General features: G+C 33.6%; 1 protein-coding gene across 1 annotated transcript; it reads right to left on the reverse strand.

The window, feature by feature from the left end:
• Positions 1–14792: 14792 nt before the first annotated feature.
• LOC110337693 (olfactory receptor 14A2-like) lies at positions 14793–15800 on the reverse strand. The gene has a single exon (XM_021220749.1). The coding sequence runs from the start codon at positions 15798–15800 to the stop codon at positions 14793–14795; it is 1008 nt and encodes a 335-aa protein (XP_021076408.1).
• Positions 15801–19079: the final 3279 nt, after the last annotated feature.

The following is a 19079-nucleotide window of genomic DNA, read 5'->3' on the forward strand; positions in this document are numbered from 1 at the left end:
TGTGTGTGTGTGTGTGTGTGTGTGTGTGTGTGTGTGTGTGTGTGCATTGTACTCTCTATTGAAATAGGCAAAGATAAGCATGTACAAAAATCCTACCAATTAAAAAAACTTTAGATTATGTTTTAGGAAATAAAATGCCTTGGTTTACACACTAGTTAGCTTGTTGTTTCAGATATGTATACAGGATATTTTGGAGGTGGCGTTTTAGAAACTATAGTTTTAATAGAACAGAAAGTTTTCACTTGGGCAATTTACAGAAAAGAAGTCTTCAGTACAAAACAAGAACATGTTGTAGTTGCTTGGAATTTATTGTATTTACACAGATGGAATTTATTGTATTTACAACCATCATGCTGGAATAATAAAAAAGAGACTAAACAGGAGAAATACAAGTGAATAAATCACTCCTAAATAACATTAATTTTCATATCTGTCCTAATTCCCTAAGTATCTATAATATCTTTCTAAAAATGCTTTTAGAGATAATATTTTAACATGTTACCAATTTCTTTTGTACCTTAACGCAAATCACAGTCTTCACAGTCCTAGAAATGTGATGACTCTTCAGCTGTACGTAGGGAGACTTTCCAGCAGGTCAACTTGAAAAGGGAAAATTTCTCACAGTATTTAGAATTCAGTTTAGCAATGAATAACCTGAAAGTAAAATAGAATACGTGGCTCTCTTTCAAAAACTATAAAATCATAACTATTGTTGTATCTTTATAGTCTTGAGAAAACTCAGAGTTCTGACCTAAACTATAATCATGTTTCATCATGAAGATGTCAATATAAGCAACAAGAAAAAATTGTACCCTTTTATAAACTATGATATGGATTCATTTGAAGCCTCATATGTTTGAAACATAAATAACAGACCATTCTAAGTCATTTGGCTACTCCCTGTATTCCCTAAAGGCAAATTTGTAATATATTTATTCTGATACCATGTTTTAAGATAATTAGTGTCAAATTAAGCAGTGCTTTCTATGGGCCACATACTACCTATGTACTGGGATACATAATAAATAAAATGTTCATACTTACCATAGATTTAAATTTATTATTCAATTTCTTAGTTATACAGTGCATAGAATTGGAAACATTATAGTTCTGAACAAAATTGATAGAACAGGAAATGTGTTTAAATATTCATTCCTTACCCCTTGTATTAATTACTTTTCTCAAGGCTGTGGCAAGATATATTCGAAAAAAGACAACATGAAAAAGGAAGGATTGATTTTAGCTCATGATTTGCACATTAATCCATTATGAGAGAATCTCAGAATCATGAAAGTGCTGGTCATATTGTACTTATAGTCAGAAAAAGCACAGACTGACAAAATATACCATTTTAATGTTACTCTATCCTATCTTCCCCCTTAGCATCCATGTAATAAATCTAGAAAACAGAACCATCTATAGCTAGGGTACATACATCTATCAAGGTAAAGCCTATCTGGAAATGCCCTTAAAGGCATATCCAAATTATTTTCTTAGACGATTGTCAGTCCCATAAAAAATATTACTCCATTCATTATAAACTTGATGCCAAACGGTATGTATGTATGAAGTTATTAGAATCTGCTGGGCTATTGCCTAAATGCTTTTTGAAAGGTTCTCTGTACAATAATTTTTAACTCGGCCTACTCCAAATTTCAGCATATGGACACACTGCAGCCAGATTTACAGCTAAAATACAATTAAATGGCTTTGAATCCAGTTTGATCCAGTTTGTTATACACATAGAACATGTTTCCATTATGAAGCCTATTGGGTCAAATCTCCCTGTTTTATTTTTCTTTATGTACTCTGAACAATGAAGATTCCATGAGATTGGGTCATTAAGCTCAGAATCCTTAGAACTTTCTAAATAACTGTTCTAAATTCTACCATTTTTCCTCTATGAATCCATTTAGAAACACATAATCAGGTTCCTATTTCTCAATATCAATGTTCAGTATTGATTACATTTTGTATTGCTGTAATGAAATACTTAAACCAGAAGTTTAATGAAGTAATTGACTTATGGTTTAATCACATAGTTCATCATGATGGGGAAGGGAATTCATGCAGTATCATGAAGTACATATATTCACATTGTCTTTGTGGTTAAGAAGCAAAGAAATATAAATTCTCTCACTTCTCTTACCCCTCTCCCTTTGATTCAGTAAGAGAAGCTAGACCATAGAATTACATCTCATATAAAACTAGAAGAATATTTCCACCTCATCCAAAGCTCTAAAAATGTACTTGGAGGTTTGTTTCGTATGTAATTTTAAATTTTGTGACGTTTCTAATCATTAATCACCATCACAAGTATTCCTAATGTATTTTGTCTTAATCACTTGGACACAGAAACTTTAGGTAAGGGCCATGGCATTAATCTATATAAATATTTGGTAGTATAGTTTAACAGGATAATCTGATAAAATTTGCTCAGTTACCAAAATCAGTTAGCATGTTATGCAGAATTTTATAAAGACAATCATTGTTTGGTTATTTTGTTCCTAACAAATTTTTTATAAAGTGCTGTTTAAAAAAAAGTTGTTTTTTTAAAATTATACACTTGGTATTTCTTGTAATTTGGTTGATTTATGACAAGACCTGGCCCTTGCTAAGTCTCAGATAAGCATAATGAAATAATCTGTCAGAGGTTGTAAATCCATTAAGATTATTCAATAATGCCAATTGTTCTGGCTGGTAGGAGGCATGTTTTTTTTTTTTTTCTTTGTTTGTTTGTTTTTTTTTTTTATTCTGATAAGAAAAAGATGTTTGGCAATCAAGCTCATCACCCCCATTCCATGTGTTTCATTTGGATTCTTTTTGTGCTCATAGTGTCTTGGTTCTGGAAATGATGAATTGTTTTAAAAACTTGATGTTATCTATTTATTTATTTACACGATCTTGCATTTCCTCCAGTATCTGTCTTTTCTAGGAATAACTATGAAATTAGATTAATTTGACATAGATATTTTTCAGAGTGAGGAACAGAAAATAGCCTACAGTTACCAACTGTCATTGTCACCCTAATAGGACAAAAATGACAGGGCTGTTGAAATCTGACAGTGATGTATTCAAATTCTGGATTTGCCAATTGCATGGTGCATGACCCCTTGTGTATGCTTTATTTCCTTGGATGTAATGGCAAAATGTCTAGCTAACTCCAAAGGTTCTTAGGGAAATTAAAAGAAGTCTGGGCATGCCTTTCCTTCAAGGTAAGAAAATGATGCGTTTTCCTCCATTTTAAACTAGGATGCACACTAACGTTTCCAAGTCACACTACTGCCATTTGAAAATTATTGTTTCCTCCTATCAGAAAGAACAGGTGGTGTATGATGCCTGATTTGTTGTCCAGTGTCTGAAATCTGAAAGATCCTCGTGACCTAGGTTAATTGGGACTATTGGTCTTCCTACAGGGTTGCCTTTCTCCTCAGCTTCTTCCAACATTTCCCTAATTCAAGCACAGGAATAGCAGCTTCTGTCCATTTGTTGGGTATAAATAACTGCATCTGACTCCTTCAACTGCTGGTTGGAACTTTTAGAGAGCAGTCATGATAAGCCTCTTTTTGTAATCACTCTATAGCCTCTGTAATAGTGTCAGGCCTTGAGGCCTCCCCTTGACGGATCCCACTTTGGGCCTGTCTTGGACCTCCTTTTCCTCAGGTTCATCTCCATTTCCATCCCTGCAGTTCTTTCAGGCAGGAACAATTATGGGTCAGAGTTTTTTGACTATGGGATGGCAACCCCATCAATCACTTGATGCTGTCTTTCTGCTGGAGGTGGGCTCTATAAGTTCCTTCTCCCCACTGTAGGGCATTTCATCTAAGGTCCCTCCCTTTGAGTCCTGACAGTCTCTCACCTTCCCAGTCTGTGGTGTGTTCTGGTGGTTCTCCCCACACTTCCTATATCCTGAGGTTGCCTGTTTCCATTATTTCTGCTGGCCCTCTGGGCTTCAGTCTTTTTCACCCACCCAATACCTGATCATCTTTCTTTCTTTCTCTCCCTTTCCTCTTCCTCACCTATGTACCTCCCTCCCTGTCTCCCACCTGTGATTGCATTCTTCTCCCTTCCAAGTGGGATCTAGATGTCCTCACTTGGGCCCTTTGGCATGTTAACCTTTTTGAGATCTGTGGAGTGTATCTTGGGTATACTCTACTCTTTTGGGCTAATATCCACTTGTTAGTGAGGACATACCATGCATGTGTTTTTCTGTCTCAGTTACCTCACTGAGAATATTTTCAAGTTCTATCCATTTGTCTGCAAAACTCATGATGTCATTGTTCTTTTTTTTTCATTGATCATCATTTTTTTATTGAATATTTTCTTTATTTCCATTTCAAATGTTATTACCTTTCCCAGTTTCCCCCCTCTGGGGAATCCCCATCCCATCTTCCCTCCCCCTGATTCCATGATGGTGTTCCTCCACCTACCCACCCACTCCTACCTCCCTGCCCTTGATCCCTCTACACTGGGCCTTCTATTGAGCCTTCATAGGACCAAAGACCTCTCCTCCCATTGATAACTGAGAAGGCAATCCTCTGGTACATATGCAGCTGGAGCCATGTGTACTACTTGGTTAGTGGCACAGTCACTGGTAGCTCTGGGGTGGTCTTCTTGGTTGATAGTGTTGTTCTTCCTATAGAGTTGCAAATTGTTTCAGCTACTTTACTCCATTCTCTAACTCCCACATAGTGGGATTCATGGCTCTAGCTATATATATAGAAGAGGATGGACTAGTAGGTAATCAATGGGACGAGAGGCCCTTGGTCCTGTGAAGGTTTTATGTCCCATTGTAGGGGAATGAATGGCAAGGCCAGAAAGCTGGAGTGGGTGGGGGAGATAGGAGGTTTTCAGAGGGGAAATCAAGAAAAAGGATAACATTTGAAATGTAAATAAAGAAAATATCTAATAAAAGAAAAAAGAAAAAAGTAGTGTCTGGGTACGGTATCTGTATAGGAGATGAATTTCCAGGTGGGACTCTCTGGATGGCCTTTCCTTCAGTCTCTGCTCAACACTTTATCTTCATATTTGCTCCTGTTAGTATTTTGTTTCCCTTCTTACAAGGACCGAAGCACCAATACTTTAGTCTTCCTTCTTGACCTTCATGTATATTGTAAATTTTAGCTTGTATATTCTGAGCTTCTCAGCTAATATCCACTTATCAGTGAGTGAATACCATGTGTGTTCTTTTGTGATTGGGTTACCTCACTCAGGATATTTTCTACTTCCACCCATTTGCCTAAGCATTTCATGAATTTATTGTTTGTTTTAAAGACATTTTTATTAGATATTTTCTTAATTTACATTTCAAATGTTATCACCATGTCCCCCTATACCCTCCCCCTATCTGCTCCCCAATCCACCACTCCAGATTCCTGGCACTGCCATTCCCCTGTACTGGGGCATATGATCTTCACAATGGGAGGGCCTTTCATTAGCTAATGAACATTAACTACATTTAATCCTTATTTACATAATTCATTTCATTGCAAATTGGCTGTAAACTGTTTTATCGAGATGCAAAGAGAAGCAATATTCTACCAAATATATTAATACAGCATCTATTGAAGAGACAAGTAATTCAGTATAATATTGGCAGATATCAAACAGGAACATGGTTTAAAATATCCACAAATTGGTTTAGAACCACAATAAACTGAAGAGTAAAATTAATATGTAAACCTAAATTGAAAATTACAACACCTAACACATTTCTTATTGATATGCAAAAGATGTGAAATACAGGTTTTTTTAGTAGATGAATCACTTTGCAAGGTGTTAGTAAACCTGGTATTCATGATATGTTCAGAGTCATCTTTTCCAGCAGTGTAACATGTGAATTTGGGAAGAGTAACCAGTAATCTTATCAGAAAACAATATACATTATGTTTTAAATATGGCTGCAATATGCTACAGAAAACAAAGGGCAGTGGTTACCTACAACCTTTCACAAAGGTCCATGTCAGAGTAATTATACACCACTTTTTATGCAGAAAAAGTGCAGAGATGGTAGTGTGTTAAAACTCCACAGGATACTGAACAGCTAGTCCTAGCTACTTTTAGCAGGTGTCTCCTGCATGTGTATTATAAATTGTTAATATTTATAAAAGGATTTAAAAATTCTTACTATTTGTATATTTTCAATATAGAATCAATGTTAGGGGTTAAATGACAATATAGTAGGCAGAAATAATGCACAAAGTGGTAATGCATGAGGTCTTTGAAAAGGTTGCTTGATGACAACACGTCTATGAAGAGTCCAAATCCAACTGAAGTGCATGGCCACTAGAAGCTTGAATAAGTTAAGGTAATGAAACTGACCTGTTAAGGTGATCTCTTACAGTACAGAAAAAGTACAGAAAAAGTAATTGGATTCAAAATCATAACCAAATGAAAAACACTAAAAGAAACTAATTACAATTATATATAGCTGTTCTTTCAATGCCAGTGCATCTCAATATGAAGGCAAAAAAGGTATTTATTTTAAATAAATACCACTATAGGAACATTATAAAGATTTTAATACTTAGCCTCTAATTATATTTAAAAGTTGCAGGTGTTTACACTCGGTACCAAAAGAATCTAACAGAAATATATAGGAAATTTACGTAAAAAAATCAGGATAAGTGTATACCAAGTATTCTTCACCAATAAGCACCATCAGTTCTTTAGCCTGCTAATTACCAACCGTGATGACATCTGCATTCCTTCTTTCTTTTCTATATGCAGCAGCATGGATTATCCTGAAGAATATTATACCGAGTGAGTCAAGCCCAGTAAATTACATGCTGAATCAAAATAAGTCTTACAGATAAACAATAAATTAAATCATCCCAAATTACATTTCCATATTCTAAATTAACTGATAATAAATGGCAAAATGGGAAAAATTAGAATGGCATAAATTAAATTTTGAGAATAGATTAAAATATAAAGACAACTTAAAAAATAGACCAAGTCAAAGAGGTTCAGTATGCCAATCATAATAGTCAGGAAGCTCATCACAAAAAAATAAATAAAAATAAATATACACAATCAAATAATATTCAAATGAAATTAATATGTATTATGACCCAAAGATTTCTATATCAAGTCACAAATAGCAAAACACAATTTAATACAAATTAGTGAAATATAAAGTAACTATTAGAGCAGAAAGACAAAGGTAGAGTTTGGAAGATGTTGTAAAGCATGTAAATTAATATAAAATAGCTGAAAGTTTTATCAGGATATATAATTACACTTATAAAAAGATGTTTACAGGGTGTCACAGTGACAAATAACTTCTGAGAGCACAAATAACTTCTAGAGCATGCAGACAGGAAATGCAAAGTGAAACTTACGTACCTCCTCTGCCTCCTTGGGCTTCTGTATCATTTCTTGCTGTTTATTTTTGGTTTAGCTTTTAGATTATAACATTCTCTCTTAAATTGTCTCCCTCCAAACCCTTCTGTGAATTTGCTAATACTATTCTTCAGATCCAGGGCCTCTATTTTCGAGTTGTTATTACTTCATAAGTGTGTTTGTGTACACATATATATTCTTAAATAAACTTGTTCATTGTGTATGTTTCCTGTGTATTTATTTTCAGGGATGATGGTATAGCACTAGACAGCTAATTTACAATTACTAGATCACTTTTAAAAACCCAAAGCTTTAGTAGAATTTAAATATTTTAATATTATAGTTTATGACTTTCAAAAGTAAATATCCGTGCCTAAAAAATATAAAGACCTCTACCAATGTATCATTATGGCTATAAAATGTTCTTGTTAAAGAATATATTTCATAATCCATACTTATTTAGGTAATATTTAAAAAACCAATCTGCCATAGAATTGCAAAATCTAAAGAAAATGGAAAATTTTCATTACAGATAGGACTTAACAAAATAAATCAAGGTCATGTAAACAATAAAAATAGGCCTGTATACCTTGAAGAAATAGAAACAGTCATTAAAAAAAAATTCCTGTTTAAAAAACGCCCTGGCCAGATGGTTTATAGTAAATTTCTATAAGAATTTCAAAGGACAGCTAATATAAATACTACTCAAATTATTCCACAAAATATAAACAGAAGAAACACTGCCAAATCTATTTTATGAGGCCACAATCACTCTAATACCCTTTCATACCAAGGTTCATGAAAGAATGGGAATTTCAAATCTATCTTCCTCCTGAACATTGATGCAAAAAAAAAAAAAAAAAAAACCAACAACAACAACAACAACAACAACAAAAACGATAAAATACTCTCACATTTAAGCCAACAACACATCAAAAACTTCATTCACCATTACCAAGTATGGTTCATACCAGAAATGGAGCAATGATTTGACACACAACTGACAGGAGCCAGACTGGCCTGGGACACAGCATTGGACATAACTTTAAAATATGAGGGTTTCTGGTCTTTTAGCTCTCTAACTATACTTAATGCTTATTGATAACTTCTAAAAAAATCTTAAAGTTTTTCTTGATTAATGTATGGTTAAAACTACTGTCATGGGTGATTAAAACCTGTTGCCAAGCAGCCAGGAACAATGGGAAAAAGTTATTTCTATTGCTCTCTTCTATCTCTAGGTAGCCAGAGGTTTGTCTGGCTAGGCTGGTTAATGCTGTGTACCAGAAAGAAGGAAAGAAAAAGAATTAAGATGCTTTATATAGGAAAATGTGCATAGACATACATACATACATTATATAGGTAAACATGAACACACATTCATACATATATTCATATATTCAGTTATATTTTCATTCATTCAAGTTCTCATTTACATATTAACACATTCATATTTTTGTTGGGCCCAATCATCTTATACACTCTACAGGCATTCTTGCATGCTTACATACATACAAATATACCTACAATTGTACATACAGACAGATAGACACATACATTTGGATGGATGGATGGATGGATGGATGGATGGATGGATGGATGGATAGATGGATGGATAGATGGATGAAGCATGGATAGATTGGGGCAGAGCTCCCTAAGCAAAACCATTCAACTAACAACTTTATTTCTTTTATCTGGCCTTTTTATACTGTCTTAGACAGAAAGTTATTTAGAAAATTGCCTCAGAGATAAAATGTTACATAAAATGGGAGTTACAGAAGGATGTTTTTATTTAATTCAAAGCAGTGTTCATTCTATATGCTTGTTATAAGTTCAAGCAACAGTTTTTACATAGCTTTGCATTATCATCATTCACACTTGTGACTATATCCTTGGACGTAAATGTTTTTCCATGATACAAATTTGTCCCAAGTCTATTGCTCTTTTTAGTGTAATTATGAAAGCTCATTATATTTCTTATTATACAGTCTTTACTTACTGTATGAGGAGTGGGCACATTCTAGTCTTGATTCAAATATTATTACCTCTTTCTAGCAAAGCAACTAAAACCATCACTTAAAAATTTCTTCCTAAAATTAGGAATTCTATAGAATCTTTAATTCACCTACAAAGCATTAATTCCTGAAAGTTCATCTCTATGTTGATTGGCAGGTACAGTGTGCTAAAACCCAGGAATTATTATATTAATATAATAATGACAGGAAAGGCATACCGGCTGCAAGAAGCAATTCTGAGTTAAAGTCTCTTTGGCACCTTGCCAAAGAGCTCATGCATTATAGACCATGCAAAACAGTGGACCATATGCAGGAAGGCCATCTGCTAGCCTTAGCCTATCCTAGATGGCTACTGACATACAGCAATCCACCAATGTAATCTATTATATACACAAAGTAAAAGAAGAAAATGATCTTCTAAATTGATGCTAGAAAAGGTTTTGAAAAAATTCAACTCCCCTTTATAATAAAAGTTTGGAGTGATAGAGATACAAGGAACATGTCTAAATGTGACAAATGCAATATACAGTAAGCCTACTTTAAATTAAATACAGAGAAACATAAAGCAATTCTATTAAAATCAGGGAAAAGACAAGGCCATCATCTATTCAGCATAGCAATTGAAGTTCTAGCTAGAGCAATAAAGAGAAAAAGAACAGATCAAGAGGATACCAGTTGGAAAGGAAGATTTCAAAGTATTCCTATTTGCAATTGATATGATTGTATATGTAAGTGACCACAAAAGTTTTACCAGGGAACTATTATAGCTGATAAATACTTTCATCAAAAGACCTGAATATAAAAATAACTTAAAAAATAGTATTAATTTATAAAATATGAATAAAAATTGTAGGGGCATTATAAATTATTATCTATTTTATCTAAATATCACATCTTGAAATATTTCATATTTTAGCACTCAGAAATATCAAAATAAAATATTTATCTAATAGCTTTATCTAGTTACTTTTCATAGTCATAGCAATGTTCATGTGCATTACTAACTGTTCTTTACACAGCACTCACTTCTAGAATTGAATGATTCATGATAGGCATCTGGTGTGGTGGATAGGAGACATGTTCCATTTGTTTTTCTGTAACTTCAAATAGTTCATCAATCAGGTTGTTCAATATGAGGCTTTAGTATTTTTTGAAGAACATAAGATATTTATTTATTTAAAGACATATATCTTCCCTTGTGATTCTCTACTTGTTTTCTACAATTCTATGCATGTTTACATTCCTGGTCCACTTGCTGTTGAAAAATGATCTCCACAAGCACCTAGCATCAGCTTGTCTTTATTATTTTATAGGGCTCTGAACCATTATTATTTTATTTATTATTTTAATTTAATTTAATACCATTTGTGACCTCTAGAAGCAGACACTTGGTTGAGAGTGAACTTGTAAAAGATCCTTACCACCTAAAGGTGAAAGAAAAGGAGATGACTAAGTGAACTAGTGCAAAAGAATTGGGGGATGAACACAAGAAAAGTGATATAAATTAATATAAAATATTAACATTAAATATTATAAAATAACATTTTATATGAAAAGATCATCATTAAAAGCTAGATAAAGAAAACACTTAAGTAAAGATTTTCACTTGAGCCTTGACTTACTCAACCATTAATTTAATATGGGTTTTATGTAATTCAATCACGGGTTCATTCTGACTTTGTGATATAAATTATCTCTTATGGTTTGCTTGTAAATTATCACTCATGGGCCCATATGTTCTCACACTTTACCCAAGATGAATGAGTTGTTTTGTGAGACTTTAGATTAATCATGAAGGGAAGCCTCGCTGGTACTTGGAATAAGGTACGGAAGGATCTTCAGACTTAGAGCCTGTCACTTCTTCTAGGGCTTTCTGCCACCTGGCGAACTACTATGTGAAGAGGAGCAGTGCACACTCCTCCCCAAATGATCCGGTATCTAGATGCAAGTCCTTTTTCTGCCAAGATGGACTAGGTTATCCAGAAATCAGGAGGAGAACTAAATCCCCCTCTATCGTAAGTCTTTCCTATCAGGCATTCTTATACAAAAGTGACAAGAGAACTAATGTGAATTTCCGTAGGACTATTTGTAATTTTTTTAATTTTTCCACCTTTTTGTTCTGAAATTATTAGATCCAAAAAAATCAAACATTTCCTCATTTTCAAAATCCTAAAGTATGCATAATTAATTTTGCAATCTTTTTATCCCATCACCAATGTCATAATCCTCCATATAACAACTAAGGATTTCATTATGCTTCCTCTCATGTTTTATCCAATCTATATGGTAAATTATCTTGCTTAGTAGTTTTACACAGTTTTTTTTTCTTTCATGTGGTTATGTGTTTCATTGGTTGCAGTTATTTTCTTTAAACTAATTCACATCAATTTTAATGCACTTTTTTCTTCCATATCTTTAAAACACATTACCAATAATTTAGAAAATAGATGTTACTTCAAAGTAAAAGATATATAAAAATATTATAAATAATGTAATATATATGATTATTATCTATTGCTCAGGCTACACAGCAGCACATTTTTAGTTTTAGTATTTAATTTCTGAATAGGAAAATTCTCATGTGATTTCTCACAAAATACTTATGTATTTAACTCTTTACTCTTCAACATTATACATGTAAGAAACCACTAGATATTAACCAGGTAATAAACTCTCTTTAATTTGCCTCTGTACCACAGTCGTAAAATAATAGTCCATGGTGATTTTCATTGTGATGATGCATGTGTTCATGAATATACATGTGTCTGCATATATAACAGTAATAATTTTTAAACAGGATAAATATTTGAAAGGAAGTGAGAAAAAGACATGGAAGAAATGGAATTGGGGCAAAAGTATAGAAATACAGTAATCACATATAAAATTCTTTTAAAAATCAAAATAAAAGTTAAAATACATCTTTATCTTTCCCTCTAACGTGGAGTGTTTCCTGGGGCAGTTTCAAAGCTTTTGGGCTTATATTAAATTCTTTGAGCCTTTTGAGAGCAACCCTGTCTCCATCATCAATATTCCATGGTTGCTTGGTAGCATCTTCTGGCTTACTGTCCTCTTGTCTTTTTATTACATACAGTGTAATCCTAAATTTTAGCATTTCTCTTAGATTCCTTTGTCTAAATATCTCAATTTACTTTAGAAACTTTTGTTACTTCTGAAATAATGTCAAATGCACAATACTCATAAGCCTAAAACACACATAACTCTTTATGACTTATTGACATATTGAACACATTCTACATGTATACTCTTTTGTTGTATGTAGATTGTGGTTGAGGGGAATTATAACGCTTCTCCATCTCATTTGTTTTGTGTTCTATTCTTGATGTTTCTTGAATGTCCTATCCATCATATTGTCTTTCATCACTAGGAGGTGAATAAGATAAGTGGTTTCTAGTTCCTTTGACTTGTGCATCCAATAAATATTTGAGACTAAGCACTGAGAAAGAAAACCATAGTATGTGACAAGAAGTGGTAGGACAAAAATACAAATAAAAAGTCATCTTAACTAGATCTATGGTCAACATTTTTCATATGAGTTAGTGCAGGATGTTCTCAGTAAATGAGAAAAAAGCATTTGTTTTAGTCAAGATCACAAATATTTTGGGGGAGGTTATCAAGGAAAGTCAGATGGCTTTCATTCTATATTCTTGTCCTCACCAATGAGCTAAATGATAGACACAAAAGACCAGTAAATAAAAGTTTATTTATAAAGTAAAAACAGATGTGTCTTGAACATCAAACAGCAGAGAGAGAGATACCTTGTGGAGATCATGTTAGAGTACGGGGAATGGTTTGGTTTATGGGTCAGCTAATGTTAATGGGCGTATCTAGGATGATATAGCTTTTCCCCTTTCTTTGCTGTAACTTATTTCTTGAGATTATATTCATGTTCAATAAGTCAAAATTATGTGCATCTATACTTTGAAGTAGTATCAAGCAGAGTTGGGTCATTTTTATATAAGTTGTCCTTATCATTAATTTTCATTAGTAGAAATTAATATACTGGTGGCTCGATGAAGGTTTAAGGGAACTGCAGATGTCTCGGGGGATTTACTATGGGCAGTGGTTTTAGTACCGTGTATCCCAGAGTGGTAAATACATTTGTTTTTTGACTTGAGGATAGAGAGAAGTGATTTGTCTCAGTACGTATGTCTAGGATAAGATACGATATAAAGTAAATTCACATTGCTTCAATCCATGACTATCATCTAGTAACCATTAGTCAAAGTGAGTATAAAACATTGTTAATATCACTGACAGTGGCTATATCTTATGAAAGACTCATGAAAACATTGTATTTTTGTATAAATGGAAACTAATTAAAATAAAATACAAATAATGATAGCAAAGAATATCTTATGTGTTTGAAGTTAATTTTAAATTCACCTCAAAACAAATCTTTAGATGAAAAATGATGTAGTCTTCAATTTTAGTAGGTTTCATATATTCTTTGTTTACACCAAGGAGTACATACACAGTAACGTATTAAAAAATAATATTCCCCTGCTCTCCAGCCAGTTTGAAGGATGAGCGTAACTGACAGTTATTTTTTTTTTTCCTGTGGAGAAACAGTACTTTTCACATCAGATAAAGAACCAAAGAAAGACTAAGGTAATTCCACCTAAGTCCAACTTGATAAACCAATATATTTAAAAGATTGTTTCCTTATAGGAGCAGAGAGGACACAAAGACATTCACAGCAACCGCAAACTTCCATGCATAGTAGTAGTGACAGCTCACAGTAGCTGTTAGCTTATTGTTCAATGAACAAAGTTCAGATAGATTCACCAAACAGAGGACCCCTTTACAGGGTGGTATGATAGTCAGAGTGTCTCCTCTCCCTAGCAATAGTTTAAATTTTTTATAATATGGAAAGGGGGTTGTGGTATTTAAACTCTCTCACATTTTAAAGATTGTTTCAACTCATCCCTTAGACTTATGACCTGCCTTCATTCATGTCAGTAATGGATTCAGGAGAAACTAGAGAAAAACAACCACACAAATATCTAACTCTCCAGTGTATTTCTAATAATAAACTCAACCTGTGAGGCTACTATTTATCTTTTGTAACTTGTATCATATGAACTTCCTCCTGGTTTGTTTTGCCTTAAGCATTTGATACAGCTTTAAGGATTGGGCCAAGTGTGTGTTAGCTTCTTCCCTGTTATTTCTAGTTACTAGAAAGAGAAGCATAGAAATCTAACAAGAATTTACCTTGATTGTTCTCTTCTTATATTTAACTATGCTGTTGCTAATTTTGTTTTGCATATTTTTCTAAATGAATGAGAAAATGTGTTATCAATAACCAGGTAGTGAACCTTTACCTAAAAAGAAAATGATCAATCCTTTTAGAAAGTTATATGTTCCCAAAGAGAACAGCTTTATCATAGCAGTGCAGATTCTGTTGTCTTTTGAAATTCAAAAATTAAAAAACTTGCTTGTAACTTGTGAGGCACTATAGCACTGACAGAAACGCCGAACTGTTAAGTAGTATGAATCCCTTGGACAGAGATTTTGCTGCAACCTCCTCAGAGAACACTTGACATCACTGTTTCTCAGGCTGTAGATCACAGGATTAAGTGCTGGAGGCAGCACAGTATACAGCACAGAAAACAGCCTGTCTGTAATAGACGGTATATCTGAGGGTGGCTTCAGATAGACAAAGCAAGCAGTAGCAATAAAAACACTGAAAACAGTGAGGTGGGGGATGCAGGTCGCAAATGCTTTGGACTGACCTTTAGTGGTAGGAATCTTCAGCACAGTAGAGATAATGTAAAAGTAGGATATCATGACACAGTAAAAGCAAGACATGCAGAGACACATACCAATCCCAAGACTTATATAAATGACCATGAGTGATCCAGAGCAAGAAATCCTTAAAAGTGATGGAACATCACAGAAAAACTGTGGGATCACAATAGAGCCACAGAAATGCATGGAAAATGTGCCAGCTGTGTATAAAGCTCCAAACAGTATTCCAGTAGCCCAGGAAACACCCACCATCAGCACACAGTTACCACTACTCATGATAGCCTCATAATGCAGAGGAGAGCAAATGGCAACATAGCGGTCATAAGACATTGCAGTCAGTACAAATATCTCACCTGCTGAGAACGAAGTCATTAAAAGTATCTGAAAGGCACAACCCAGAATGGAAATGTAATTGTTGTGAGTTAAGTTATTGATGATGAACTTTGGGATTGGGATGGACACAAGGAAGACATCCAACAGAGACAAATTCTTCAAGAAAAAGTACATGGGTGTTTGGAGTTTCAGATCCAGAGTGATAAGAGTGATGATGAGGAGGTTACTCATTATGACTGCAAGGTACATTAGCAGAAAGAACAGCCCACATACAGTCTGTAGTTCAGGAGCAGCAGAGAATCCCATAAGGATGAACCCTGTTATTTTAGTGTCATTGGGCATTCTCGTTTTTTTCCATGGTCTGTCAGGTGGGAGAAATGAAAAAAAAAAAAAACTGATATAGTTCTAAGTAGTTACACTGATGTACATAAATGCTCTCTGAGAATGAGTCCAGGAAACTACATAGGTACTTCTACATTGTTAAAGCCCTTACATCTTTCTGCAAGGTATTACTTTCTTTTGATATATAAGTTGAACCAATTTATCATTTATGACAATTTATTGTACTATGTATTGTTACAGATTACTAGAAAATCATAAAAGACCTATATGCTATTTTTCCTAATTCAATTACTATTTACAAGAAATTGCAATTGTCTAGTGGGCAACAAACTGTAGAATAAAACCCTAATTTCATTTCCTTTACTGTTTTATTTCCTTTGTCCTAACCTTGGGTCAGAGCACTGATATATTTTGCATAGCCATATTTACCATTCAAAGGGCCTCCACCTGGCATTAATAAGTGTCTTACTTCAAACATGAAGACCAGAGTACCTTTAGTATTTTCAAAAGATTGTCAATTGTCACTTTGTATTATGTATTTGGTACCTTATGATTAGCTCCTGGATGTTTTTATTTATTATCTACTATCTTTCTTGAACTGAAGTTTCTTTCATACAAATCCTTCCATTGTGACGCCACCTAAAGAGGAATTAGCATCTCTTATGCAACAATTGGTCTACTGTACAGATCACACATCTGATATACAAAAGCTTATTTATCTTCAGTGCAAATGAACAATCCTTTTTATAACAAGCAGTTTTCTCTGGATCAAATGGGGATTCATAAGACTCCATATGTCCAGAACTGAGATAATGATCAACCAGGCTACACTTTGCCAGAAGTGCTTGAGAATCCATAGCTCTTATCCTTCTTTCCTCATAATTCATGAGTTTGTCACTATTTTCAAATATATAGTTACCTTATATGTTTACTTTTATCAAACTGCTCCCCTGACTGTTAAAATTAGTTTTTTTTCTTTCTCTGATGATTAACCATTTCTAATTTGCATTAAGTCTCTACAGAAAAACTTACCAAGGCACAGATTTCCTAACAAAGCAATTAAAATACCGCCTTTTAAAATCATTTTCTATTTATTTGTAAAAAAGAGTGATGTGTTTTATAGAACTATAAATGCTCAGTCTCTGTTAGTTAGAAAAAGAAACAAACAAACAAAAAAAAATAAGAGGACATGAGATTGAAAGAGAGAGGAAAAGTATATGCGAGTACCTAGAGTGAGGCAAGGTGAAAGAGAAATATTGCCACTAAATTATATTTTCAAAAATACAAACAAAAAGACAAAATGAAAGTAAAAGAAAAGAAGTGAGTGGCTGGAGCTAAAAAATAACATGCTTCTTTTGGAGACAATGTCAGTTTCTAAAATAGACTTGGTGCTTCACAGTTTGCTGTAATTCCATTTTCAAGGAATCTAATACTTATTTCTAGCATCTATATTCCCTAGTCAGGCACAATGTACACAAGTATATATGATGAAAAACACAGATATACACAAAATAAAAATAATAAGTATGTATTTAAAAAGAGATATTTTTAGAAAAAATTGAACTGTTCAACTACAACATTTGTACTAAAACATGTCAGGATTTCCTGATGTTTTGTTTATAAAGGAATCTTAAGAGACCATCACACTAAAATACTTCCTCTACTTGTTCTTCCATATTTCTCACAGCATGTTTAATGATAAGACTTTTTACTAAGGTCCACATATTCTGATATCCTGTGTATAGTCCAGAGCTGTGTGTAGTTACATTGCAGGTTATTCGGTTTAAGTATTGACTTACTGTTCACTGAAAAGTAACACAATGTAACAAATATAGTAGACATGGAGCTAAATGATAGTGACAGATTAGTTTTGTGATGCAGTGGAAAGCTTGTACTCCTGAGAAGGCATAAAATATAATCATTTTAAAGTAATATAAAAGAAATACATGCTAAGAGAATGAAATAATTAAGTCTTAGTTTACAGATTAGTTACGTGAATGCTTAATAAAACAAGGCTTTCAGTTCTCACCAAATGCAGAGAATAAATGAACAATTGAACAGCTTTAGGGCAAGCTGTTGTGAATAGGAAGAAAATATATCAGGGAGATGAGAGTAGTGTTGATGCTTATCAAGTGATTATAACCATCTAGATGAAGAAACATAAAAACCATACAAAAATGTTTGAAGAAATCACTCATAAATTGCATGTTTTAAAATCTACCCTAACTCCCTAATTCTCAAAATATCTTTAGATTTAAATCTATGTTTTGTAACAGAGTATTTTAATATTCTATCAACAGATATTTGAATCAGTGTTTTAAAAGAATTCAGATTTCTCAAGTTCCTGGAAAACAGATTAGTCATCAGACATATATAGGGAGAGCTTCCAACAGGTCTAATTGAGAAATAATTTTTCTGCATATTAACCTTCAAGTATTGGTGGATTACCTAAAAGTTTGTAAACTCGCTAGTCATGACATGTATTTACAGTTTAGGCCTCTGATAGCATTCAAAATTATGTGCTAAACTTTAATCTTTTTAAATATAGAATAAAATAAATATAAACAGTAATATCATTTACCTCCTTATGAATCTTGATAAGATATCCTCTGAAACAATGTGTCATCCAAGAATTTCTAACACATCTTTTTATCTCACATGGCTATTGTTTTAAAATTCCCCGAAGGAACTAACACAGACCTCTGGGAGCTCTCAGAAACACAGCCAACAACCAAAGAACACACATGGGCTTGAACAAGGTCCCTGATACATATGTAGCAGAGGTGCAGCTCACACCCTAAGTGGGCACTCCAACAACTGGAATACAAGTACCCCTAAAGCTATAACCAGACTCTGGCATCCATTTTTCAACTGGGTTGCCTTGTTTGGCCTCTGTGGAAGAGAATACACATAATCTGGCAAAGACTTGATGTTTCAGAGTTGTAGGGTATTCAGGAGATACCCTGTCCTCTCAGAAAGGAGAAGGGGGAGTGTCTCAGTGAGAGAAATGATTGGGATGTAAATTAATTAATTAATTGATTAATTAATTAATTAAACTTTAAAATCCCCAAAGAAAAGTCTTTCTGAGTAACATTCCTCATATTTACTTTTCACTTAAGACCATTATGATATTCTTGGTACTTTTTGAAGGAGGAAATGATCAGTCCCCCAAAAATATACTAGAATAGATCAAGAAGAACATGGCCTACAGTTTTCCCCAGTGAATATTAAACTACATACACATACACACACACACACACACACACACACACACACACA

Source organism: Mus pahari, chromosome 1 (genome assembly GCF_900095145.1).
Source record: "Mus pahari chromosome 1, PAHARI_EIJ_v1.1, whole genome shotgun sequence".
NCBI classification, from domain to species: domain Eukaryota; kingdom Metazoa; phylum Chordata; class Mammalia; order Rodentia; family Muridae; genus Mus; species Mus pahari.

Excerpts from the sequence above, each read along its gene's own strand:
- LOC110337693 (XM_021220749.1), bottom strand. The coding sequence starts at position 15,800 with ATGCCCAATGACACTAAAATAACAGGGTTCATCCTTATGGGATTCTCT.